Below are 12199 nucleotides of genomic sequence, written 5' to 3'. Positions count from 1 at the left end.
TGAACAGCCAATAGCGAGGCAGGAGAAAGGATAGACAGGGCTGGGAGGCAGAGAGTATAAATAGAAGGAGAACTCTGAAGGAAGGAAGATGTAAGGGAAGGAGAGGAAGATGTTAGGGGCCAGCCACCTCGCAGTTCAGCCAGCCATGGAGTAAGAATGAAAGGAAAATTTACAGAAGTAAGAGAACAGTAAAATACCAGAGGCATAAGGGTGATGGGATAGTTTAAGTTAAGAAAAGCTGGCAAGAAATAAACCAAGCTAAGGCCAGGCATTCATAAGTAAGAAAAAGCCTCCATGTATTTATTTGGGAGGGGGGTGGCAAGCCCCCCAAAAGAATAAAAAGCAACCAACAACAGTCAACATCCTGGAAGATGGAGGGGTTGTTCTAGTTCTAGATTTTAAAAGACTAAAAGTGTGTGACCACTAATTTTATCCATATGTTTGCTTGATTTCCCTATTACCCATAATGAAAATCCTTAAGTTACATTATCAAGACAGGTAAAGCAATTTAAAAAAAAAATCACTGTTAAATTTCTTGGTGCATTTATGTTTTAAAAAGTGTTCTTGTTCTTGGGAAGTATATACTATAATATAATGTTTCATCAAAAATCATGTACATACACCAGCTGCAGTGGCTCACACTCAGGAGAATGAGGCAGGGGGATTACCACAACTTTGAGACTAACCTGAGTTATATAGTGAGCTCAAACTACCCTAAGAGTGAGACTTTATCTCAAAAAAAAAAAAAAAAGCAAGAAAATTGTATACAAATAGAGTTCTTTTATGGAAAAATGATAATAATGAATTTGGTTGAAGGCTATTTTGATTAGAAAATTTTTAAAGAAAATTGAAAAAAGAAGAAAGTTTTCTCCCTTCTATTATCATCATAGAATAAAATATTTTAAAATTAAAAAAAAAAAAAAGCCAGGCAGTGGTGATGCATGTCTTTAATCCCAGCACTCGGGAGGCAGAGCCAGGCAGATCTTTGTGAGTTCAAGGCCAGCCTGGTCTACAGAGCGAGATCCAAAACTACACAGAGAAACAAACCCTGTCTCGGAAAAAACAAAAAACAAAAAACAAAAAAACCTTTTAATTAAGTCATTTGACAAACTTCCATGTGCTCATCACTTAGCTTCAGCTGTAATCAACACAGCAATTCTTTCCATCTACCTCCTTCTAACAAACAGTAGGCTATTTTAAGTAGATTGTAGACATAATTTTGTTTGTGGATGTTTAAGGCTGTGTAGGCCTAATTAGCAGAACCTTGTCTCATTTACAAAAATAAAAGCCCAACAATAGTAAGTTGCTGTGTCCCGCTGCCCAGCTCCAGCTGTCGGGTCTAATCCACTCTTCGTTCCTCTCCCCCAGGGGAGGCTTCCCACCTCTGCCCTTGCCTTTTTCCCTCCCTTATTGCCATCTTTTTTTTTTTTTTTTAAGCTCGAACGTAATGCTTTGCCTTGTTAAGAACATCTTAGGACCACAGCGAAGTGTCTTTAAACCCTACTGTCATTTTAATGTGAATGAAATGTCATCACATTGACAGATAACATTTTTCTGGAGATTTTATATTCTACTGATCCAAAGTTGTCTGAGGCACGAAATATTTTAAAGAACATCGAAAACCGTAATCTATACAAGTATTTGGGTGAGACCCAGCCAAACGGTCAAGACAGGATTAAAAAGGTAAGTTGAGTCATCAGCTGTCCTGATTTTATTGGAAGTTTATCCCAATCTCTGTCCTCAAGAAGAAGCCATTAATCTATCACAGTAACCATGCTTCCTGTGTATTCTCATTTATTCTTCGCAGTATTCTTAGGCCTGTTTACCAGATGAGAAACTGATGCTGGGTGTTAATAAATAAGTCGTTCATGAAAGCCATCAGGTAGGATTCAAAGGCAGATAGATCTAAGCACCTATAAATATTTGCTCTCACATTCAATAAAGGCCTCAAGTTTGAGACAGATCCAAGCACTGGAAAATTAATCTAAGTGTGAGCTTCACTAAGGCCCTGCGAACCCATTTCATCTGTAATTGACCCTTGAACAGTGATGGTTAGGGTCACTTGACCCGGTGCAGTCAAAAATTGAACTTTCACTTTTGACTCTCCAGAAATGTAACCACTAATAGTCTGTCATTGCCCAGGAACCTTACCAGCATCATAACAGTTAACTCTGTGGATTTTGTGTGTTGTTTGTATTATATATGGCCAAAAAAACCAGAAGGACTGGGAAAGATGAGCTTTCTACTATGTGTAGCTTCCTGGTGAGATGTGAGATACCATCACAGGGGCCGCTGGCAACAGGAGTCACTGCAAAAGCAACAGGAGGTGGCTGTGAGCAGATGGATGCCACATTCTTTCCAAAATGTGATGGCTGCTTCTGTCTGTTTTTTTAATGAAAACTGCCCAGTTTGCTTCTAGGCTAACATGTATTGGAGCTGTCTTGTTGGGGTATTTCTGTTTTTCTTGGTAAAGAAGGAACATGACCATGGTACAAGTACTTAATGACAAGCTGGATCCTAACTGGGAAGCCTCATCTCTTCTAGGAAGACTATAAACAGCTTCCCCAAGACATTGCTGACGCCAAACCTGATGTGCCACTGGAAGCCCAGCTGAAGGCCGAAGATTTCGAAGTGGATGTAAGTAGTGAGCCTAAGAATAGGCTAAGTAAAAAATTGTGTTTTAAAAAAAGAACCCAAAGCCGGGCGGTGGTGGCGCACGCCTTTAATCCCAGCACTCGGGAGGCAGAGCCAGGCGGATCTCTGTGAGTTCGAGGCCAGCCTGGGCTACCAAGTGAGTCCCAGGAAAGGCGCAAAGCTACACAGAGAAACCCTGTCTCGAAAAACCAAAAAAAAAAAAAAAAAAAAAAAAAAAAAAAAAAAAGAACCCAAAAGCCTTCCCTCCAAAAGTGGCAGCTTTTAATCCCAGCACTCAGGAGGCAGAGGCAGGCAGATCTATGAGTTCAAGGCCATCCTGGTCTACAAAGTAAGTTCCAGAAAAGCCAGGACTATGTAGAGAGACCCAGTCTCAAAAAACAAAACAAATCTTTTTTTCTGTGAAAACTTGGAGAGTAGGAAGTGGTGATGTACTTATGAAATCTCAGCACTCAGGAAGTAGAGGCAGAAGAAACATTTTGGAGGCCAGCCTGGTCTACATAGTGAGCTCCAGGCTGACCAGTACTACATAGTGAGAACCTGTCTCAAAACAAACAAACAAAACAACAAAGAGGCTGGAGAGATGGCTCAGCAGTTAAAGACTTTCTGCTCTTCCAGAGACCAGGAAGGTCAGTTCCCAGCACCCATGTCAGATGACTCAAAACCACCTGTAACTCCAGCCCCAGGAGCCAATGTCCTCCTACAATGCCTTCATGTGCACACACTCACACACATTCATGCACTTAACTTTAAAAATATATATGCAAAAAAAACCCCAAAACTTAGAGACACACAGAAACCTAGGAGGAAGAGAATCATCTGTGGTCTCAGAGAAAATCAGCATTATCAGACACTTTTCAGATTTTCTTTGTGATGTTCTGCCAGTATATTGAGATCATGTGATAAATAGCACATTGTATATGTTGATTTAAATTATTTTGGCTATAAGATTAGATATTTTTGCTTGCTTACATATATACACAAAGAAGTTAAGATTTTTTCTTTGTTCCTATTTTTACATGGCCATAGTGTCTTGGTGTATCCTAATGAAAAGCCCTGAAACCTTCTTGTATTTTCTTCAATTCTCTGTAGGAAATTCTCTTCAGTGTTCCATTCCTCTGAAGTCTCAGAGTGTTTACTTTGTGTTTTTAGCTAAGTTTTTCCTTTCTCGTTTTCTTGTTGACAAATTCTTGCATGAAAGGCCCTAACCATTCTTTGCCAAATACAATGAGCGGCCCAGGGAGCAAGGTTCTCCTGCACTCCCTGAGACTTAAAAAGACATCACTTCCAAGCACTCTTCCTGGGCACCTGTGTGCCAGTGTGCCCACATGGCTCTTCTGCTTCGTGAGAAGGCCTGTCCTGTTCTCAGGGCCGGGGGCAGTCCCTCACCTCCTGTCTGACTTCTGTCACTCAACTGTCTCCAAATGCATTTAGATCCGAGGTACTTGACACTACCCATAGCAGACCTGAAAGACCAGTAATCAGGTGAAGTCAGTGGGCTGCGGCAGTGGACTGTTTTACATCAGCCAAACAAGAACAAAGGGTGTTGTACAATTCTGTGTTAATAAATCTACATGAAAATACACAAGTGTACATTGGTACAAGAAAGCACATTGGAAGTTTATTCTGAAATTGTAGTTGACTCATCAATTTCACACTAGGAATTTGTAGAGATCACCTCTGTGTCCAAACCAGCTGCTGTCTGTGGAAAGCTTTGGGCATGGTCCAGTCTTCCCCTCTTCGCTGGTTCTGCCATGATCCTGAGATAATCCACCAGGAAAAACTCTTTGATCTCTTTATTTTTCTTTCTTTCTTTTTTTTTTTTTAAGATTTTATTTATTCATTTTATTTACATTGGGGTTTTGCCTGCATGTATATCTGTGTGAGGATGCCAGATCCCCTGGCTGGAACTGGAATTAGATAGTTATGAACTGCCATGTGGGTGCTGGGAATTGAACCTGGATCCTTTGGAAGAACAGGTACTGCTCTTGACTGCTTTATTTTTATTCTTTATGTTTATTCTTAGTGGCTGTGTTAGTTACTTTTCTCATTGATAAGAGGAAACATACAGAGTAAATTAAGGCAGGACAGGTTTATTTTGTGTTCCTAGTTTGAGTTCATCTTGGTCCTGGGGCAGGGCAATGGGACCGTGAGGCGGCTGTGTTCACAGTAGGGAACAGACACAGATCAATGCTGGTATTCAGCCCCCACCTCCTCTCTTCCGTTTTCAGTCAGTCCAGGACCCTGGTCCATGGGATGCTGCTGCCCACATTCAGGATGGGTGTTCCCCCCCACGGGGTGCTGCTGCCCACATTCAGGGTGGGTGTTCTCTCCTCAGTTAACCCTTTCTGGAAACACTCACAGATATGCCCAGATGTTATCTGCCGGGTGATTCCAAATTAACTATCACAAGCCAGGCGGTGGTGGTGCAGGCCTTTAATCCCAACACTCGGGAGGCAGAGTCAGGCAGCCTGGTCTAGGGCGAGTTCCAGGACATCCAGGAATACACACAAAGAAACCCTGTCTTGAAAAACCAAAAAAAAAAAAAAGAGAGAGAGAGAGAGAGAGAGAGAGAAAACAAGAAAATTAATTGTCATGGTGACATACGCAGTTCCCCTCAGCCACCACTCCACTAGGTTATGTTTTGGACTTGTGCAAACCTTGCTCTGTAGCCCAGGCTGACCTAATCATAATGGTGATGTACACAGTTCCCCTCAGCCACTACTCCACTAGGTTATGTTTTGGACTTGTGCAAGCCTTGCTCTGTAGCCCAGGCTGTCCTAGAACTGAGTTTTCCTAATGGTGCTAGAGTTACAGGAGTCACCTTACCTGGCTATACCTGGACTTTATCACCATTTGAAACCACCCTGTCTGAAATCACTAGTTTATAAGCATCTTGTTTCCTGTCCACAAAGCCCTTTCCTCTTCGTTTACTTGTCCCTAGCCCAGCTCATCAGGACCTCCTACTGGCTCCTCACCTTGGTTTCTCTTTTAGTCAAACTTAGATTTTGTGATCATTATTAATAATCCCTTCATTTCTGCAGTTACCACCAACCCCTCACCCTTTGCATCTGTTTGGCAAAAGTCCAAATAACCTAGATTTGTTGATGCTAGCCTCCCCCCACCTATAGCTGGCCACACACATCCTGCTAGAGACATCACTACACTGTGCATCCATGGTCACCAACTTCATGGGTCCTCCATACCTTCTAGCAGTTTGAGTACAGTTCTCCCAGGCTCCATAGCAACTATGTCAAGCCATCTTTACTCCACTCAGCCCTTCACCCCTGCTTCCCAACCCTAGAGGTTCACCCTGAGTGAACAGCCCAATGTGGGCCCGTGTTCAGATAATAAAAATAAAAGATACTTTGTTGCACAAATCCTAAATGGTCTAATAATAAAAACCCAGAGCCAGATATTAGGGTAAATGCTGAAAGATCAAAGAAACAAAAGAACAAGCCACAGCCACTTCTCACCTCGCCAACTCCACGAATTCTTTGACTGAATGAATGCCTCTGAGTCCTCAGCTGAAAGGGCCTCTAGTTCCTGTCTCCTCACGCCTTAAAGCCTTTCTCTGCCCAGACATTTCACCTCCTGTCTCAACCTTCCTAGTGCTGGGATTAATGGCGTGTGTGCTTCCCAAATACTGGGGTTAAAGGTGTGTGCCATCATTGTCTGGCTCTGTTTCTCTCTTAGACTGGATCAATCTCATGTAGCCCAGTGTGGCCTTGAACTCACAGAGAGCCAGACTGAATCTCTGCCTCCCGAGTGCTAGGATTAAAGGTGTGTGCCACCACTGCCTGACCTCTATGTTTAATCTGTAACTGGCTCTGTCCTCTGATCTCCAAGCCAATTTTATTAGAGTACAACAAAATCTCACCACAGTACTTTCAGGCCATGGTATAGGTTCTCTCTCAAACTGCAGTCTTCTCCTATCTGTGGCTGTTTTCTCTTAGTTGGAGGAGAGAAAGACCTTTCTCCTAATTAAAGACAGCCAGGCCAGGTGTGGTGGCACAGGCCTTTAATCCCAGCACTCGGGAGGCAAAGGCAGGTGAATCTTTGTGAGTTCAAGGCCAGCCTGGACTACAGGACAAGTTCCAGGACAGCCAGCGCTACACAGAGAAACCTTATCTCAATAAACCAAAAGAAAAAAAAAAACCTGAGAGACTCTCAGGAGGGGTGCTCTTCCTGGTGTGTTTACAGCAGTACTGCCCAGTGGAACCATTTTAAATGAGGTTTCTAAGACCAAGAAATGATTTTTCGGTATTCTATGTTAATTAATTTACATTGTAAGTTATTGCTGGAGGTGGTGGGATGTAAATGTATTCCCAGCTACATGAGAGACTGAGAAAGTCAGGAGGGTCACCTGAACTGGACGGTATAGTGATACTTGCCTAATAAATAAAAAAGAAGAAAATATGTGGCTAGTGGCCACCACGCTTGGCGGTGCAGCTCCGGAGCCCACTGTGTGCTCACCTCTTCTGTAGAGCCCTGCGTTGCCAGTTCTGCCCTTCCTCCCACAGACTTTCCTGTTAGCAGCAGTTAGACAGTCTCCTGTCTGAAGAAAACCGCCACACTACACTCATCTTGCTCCCTTTCCTCTCCTTCAGGGGCAAACTCGTGAAAAGGCCTTCTGAATTCTTACGTTTTTCTCCAGGTATAGGTTAAAGTGCCCTTATCCAAAATCTGAAACCTGAAATTTAAAATGTTACAGAATCTAGAGCTGAGAATTTGGCTCAGTGGTAGAGCACTTACCTACCATTCTCTAGGCCCTGAGTTCAGTCCCCAGTATGCCAAACCCCCTCACCCTGCACCCTGAGAGCAGAATTCTCACCAAGATTGTCAGGGATTTCAGTGTGGCTAAGGCATCAGACAGTGTCAGACTTATGCTTCAGAGCAGTTTTTATATCCTGGGAATCCTTCCCTTCCTACCTGGTTTAATTTCTGCTCACTTATGAAGTTGCTATCCCCGGCAAGCATGCCACATACTTCCACTAGCCACGCTAGCATAAGGACCTGAGTTCTAGCTGCAGAACCCACTTACACACTTACACACACACACACACACACACACACACACACACACACACACACACACACACTTGTCAGGCCAGAGCTAAGGAGGCAAAGACAGCTGGATCCCTGAGCCTCATTGGCCTACAGCCTAAGTGACTTGGTGAGCTCCCAGCCAGTGGGGGGGGGGGGTACATGGCATCTGAAGAATGATGGCCACAGTTGACCTCTGACCTCCTCTTGTACATGTCATACATACATAAAAGTTGATTGTCTACTACCTACCAGTGTTACCTACTTAGTTAAATACTCAAAGATACTTCCCCCTCCACCCAAGTTTCTAAAACAGATCCCCAAAGGTGGTCATGTACCAGAGTTATTTTTATTCCACACGTTACAACTTCATAAAATTCCTACTTCTGAACACCCAGAGGCCTCAGTTCATTTCTTGTGGTATTCTGACAATCCTGATTTCAGTTCTTGTGGTTGTTATGTGATTGCTTATTTACTTACTGTTTTAATTAAGGTTATCAACATGGATTATGGGATGGAAGACAAGAATCCAGTTGATCATGTTCACTTCTATTGCAAAAGTAACACGAAGCATGCAGTCTTGATCTCTAAGGACCAGGTAACCGGCTACGGATGGAATTCTACTCTAAGGTGGTAGATATTTGGAAAGTCTGAAAGTCAAGTTATATTTTGCATACCAGTCAGGTTGTAAAGTCAGTGTCTACTGTTAAAGAGATAAAAGAAGACACTGAATCATCTAAGCAGGGAGCGTATGGACTCAGAGAGACTGAAGCAGCGGCCATGGGGCCCGCAGGGGTGTGCGGCAGGTCCTCTGCGTCTATGTCACGGCTGTTAGCTTGGTGTTTTTGTGGGACTCCTTACTGTGGGAGTGGGTGTGTCTCTGACTCTTCCGCCTGCTCTTGGGACCCTTTTCCTCCTGTTGGGTTGCCTTGTCCAGGTTCAGTGTCAGGGCTTTTGCCTTATCTTATTATATTTTGTTTTGTCATGTTTAGTTGTCGCTTTGAGGCCTGCTCTTTTCTGATAGGAGATGGAGTGGGTGTGCATCCAGGAGAAAGGGGAGGTTGGGGAAGCTGGGAAGAGTGGAGGGAGGGGAAACTGGTCAGGATGTATTGTATGAGAGAAAAATCTATTTTCAATTAAAAAAAAAAAAGGCAGGGGAAGAGAGATGGCTCAGTGATTGGGAACACTTACAGCTCTTGCAGAGGACACCAGTTTAATTCCTAGCATGTATGTAGTATGTATGCATACATGCAGACAAAACGCATACACATATACAATAAAATCAATAAACCTAATATTTTTTGAAGTAAAGCATAAGTCAGGGGGCTGATGCACACTTGTAATCCCACATTTGGGAAGCGAAGAAGATGCAGAAGATCAGGAGTTAAAGGCCAGCCCTGGGGTGCATGAGAGTCTATCTCAAAATAAAGAAAAATAATAATTTTAAATATCTATATCAAGCTGGGCACAGTGGCACACACCTTTAATCCCAGCACTCCAGATGCAGAGTCAGGTGGATCTTTATGAGTCTGAGGCAGCCTGGTCTATATAGTAAGTTCCAGGCCACCCAGGGCAACAATAGTGAGATCCTTTCTCAAAAAAAGAAAATAAAGAAGTAGATATAAAAGGATAAACGGATATCTGGATGTAGTGATGCGGGCCTTTAATCCCAAGAGCCTGAAGCCGCAGGATCACAGGCTCAGCACCTGGCAGTACTGTGAAGTGAGTTCAGGGCCAGCTTGGGCAACGAAATGAGACCCTGTCTCTCACAATAGGAAGGCAGGAAAGAAACAGAGAGCTAGAGATGTAGCTCACTTAGCCGGCGGTGGTGGTGCACACCTTTAATCCCAGCACTCGGCACTCAGGAGGCAGAGCCAGGCAAATCTCTGAGTTCAAGGCCAGTCTGGTTTTCAAAGTGAGTTCCAGGACAGACTCCAAAGCTACACAGAGAAACCCTGTCTCGAAAAATTGAAATAAAAAAGGGATGTAGCTCAGTTGTGAGCTATTTGCCTAACATGCAGTGGGGTCTTGGGTTAAATCCCTGATCCACCAAATAATAATAATAATTTTAAAATAAAGCATATTTTGCTAGCTACACCTATAACCATAGGACATGGGATCCTGAGTTCAGGGTAAGCCTGGGTGATAATCATGAAACTTTATCTCAAAACAGAGGCATAGTAACAGCCAATTTCCAGTGTCTCCTCTTTCCTGAACATCATTGAAAGTGCAGTGTTTGGTTTGAAGCTTCAGTTACAAAATCTAGTGGGCCAGGCAGTTGAAATTATACAAGCTAAATGTGCCTATCTGCATATCTTATATGAGAGTCTGTGGTCTGTACATTGTTATGTCCTGTAAATCTTTCAGTCTTTTAGTAATTAACGTAAAACTGAGGCATTTTGCAGTACATAATTATTTTCCCCTTTGGATTGTAATTAGGATAAAATAAAAAAGCAGTGCGGTGCTTTTAACTCAACATTAAAAATAGAACCCCAGACCCTGGGAAGCAGCTCGTTCCTAGAAGTGTGAACTCAAGCAAGATCTTTTCTTTTTGTAAAAAAGGTGTCACAACTTCTGCCACAAAAATTTGCAGAGCAGCTGATTCGAGTGTACTGTAAGAAGAAAGACAAGAAGAGCCTGTATGCCGCCCGGCAACATTTCACTCAATGGTGTGCGGACAGAGACTTCACCAAGCCACAGGTGGGCACCTCTCTTCATATCCTCGAACATTAAAAGAAAGGAACCTGAGAGCTGGGGTGAGACAGGTCCTGTGTAGCTTGGGTTGGTCTCAGATTTGCTGTGTGGATGAGAATGGCCTTGAGTTCCCGACCCTCCTGCTTCACCTCCCACGGATGGGGAGTACAGGTAGGCAGCAGCTTTGGAGCCTGGCATAGTTTTGATTTTTAAAGAAAATTCAAATGTGATCTTTTTTATCCACTGAACAGTTCTCATTTAAATTGTAGCAATATGGGGCTGGAGAGATGGCTCAGCAGTTAAGTGCACTGGCTACTCTTCCAGAGGACCCGGGCTCAATTCCCAGCACCCCCATGGCGGCTCACGACCAGCTGTAACTCCAGTTCCAGAGGATCTGATGCCCTCTTCTGGTCTCTGTGGGTACCAGACATGCAAGTGGTGCATAGACATGCATACATACACATAAAATAAAAAATGTAGGGGAAAATCCTAAAAAAGGTGGAGAAGTGATTGAAGAAGGCACCCAATGTTACCCTCTGGCTTCCACATGTGCCGTGTAGTCAAGATCACCTGCACACACACAATACGCATGCATACACATACATATATACTACACACACACCCCTCATGCATACCATATACATATGTACAAAATACATATATAACGTACAACACACACACACACACACACCACACATGTGTGCCACATACATTCACACAATACACATATATCACACACAATACACATACACATGCACCGCACACACACATATACACACTTTTTTTGTTGTTGAAAGGAAAGGGAAATAAAAACACTGGTGTATGTGATAAGTACCTTAAGCCTAGGTATATTAACTCATCAGACAAGTTTGCTTGGTTTGTTTCTTGTCGGGCCCTGTGTGTTAGGTACCAGGAAGAAGCACTACCTAAGACAGACAGTTCCTTAGTGCTCTGGGTCTCACTCTAGGTGTGGACCACGAACACAGAAGGAAACAGCAATTGTGTAGTATAGTGAGTATTGTGGGGTGCGAAAGGAAATCTAGCCAGACTTGGTTAGATGAGAAAGGCCTGCCTTGGGAGAGCTTGCGAGCCGACCCCTAAGGAGGAGAAGACTCGGTGACTCTTGACAGGGCCAGCAGTAGGGCTGGTGTTGAAGCAGAACCACATGGAAGTAGCTGAAAAGGTAACAAAGAACACCAGGCCTTTCAGGAACAGCATTGAGTGTGAGATACTGTCTGTCATCCGGTCTGGAGCCATTGAATTGGAGTGAGGGAAATCTTCTAAGTTTTAACAATTGCTAGAGTTGAAATCAAAAGGAAGTGTGATGGAAATAGGAGTTTTACCAATACTGCTGCCCTTGAGATGAACAGTAGTTGTTGTAGAATATTATTTTAAGGTGTGTTACTTTTGTTTATGTTGCATTTTTAACTCTGTGAAGCTGTGTTATTGTGCCTCTAAAACACCTGATGGTCTAATAAAGAACTGGCAGCCAATGGCGAGGCAGGAGAAAGGATAGGCCAGGTTGGCAGGCACAGAGAATAAATAAAAGGAGAAATCAGAAGAAGAAGAGAGATGGAAGAGTGAGGAAGGAAAAAAGAAGTAGCCAGAGAAGAGGAGGACCCCAGGGGCCAGCCACCCAGCTACACAACCAGCAACAGATTAAAAAACAAAGAAAGGTATACAGGAATAGAAAAGGTTAAAAAACAAAGAAAGGTATACAGGAATAGAAAAGGAAAATCCCAGAGGCAAAAGATAGACAGAATAATTTAAAGTTTAGGAGAGCTGGCAAGAAACAAGTCAAGCCAAG

General features: G+C 43.2%; 1 protein-coding gene across 1 annotated transcript in view; it reads left to right on the top strand.

Annotated features, from left to right (window-relative positions):
- Nucleotides 1-12199, top strand: part of Samhd1 (SAM and HD domain containing deoxynucleoside triphosphate triphosphohydrolase 1) — a 39938-nt gene that overhangs the window by 26649 nt on the left and 1090 nt on the right. The window contains exons 12-15 of the mRNA XM_028855596.2: nt 1544-1683; nt 2545-2637; nt 8192-8296; nt 10261-10398. Of these exons, the coding sequence (XP_028711429.1) occupies nt 1544-1683; nt 2545-2637; nt 8192-8296; nt 10261-10398 (476 nt within the window). The remainder of the gene's footprint in view (nt 1-1543; nt 1684-2544; nt 2638-8191; nt 8297-10260; nt 10399-12199) is intronic.

This window comes from Peromyscus leucopus, chromosome 4 (assembly GCF_004664715.2).
Source record: "Peromyscus leucopus breed LL Stock chromosome 4, UCI_PerLeu_2.1, whole genome shotgun sequence".
Taxonomy (NCBI): domain Eukaryota; kingdom Metazoa; phylum Chordata; class Mammalia; order Rodentia; family Cricetidae; genus Peromyscus; species Peromyscus leucopus.
This window is presented reverse-complemented; position numbering and strand designations above follow the sequence as displayed.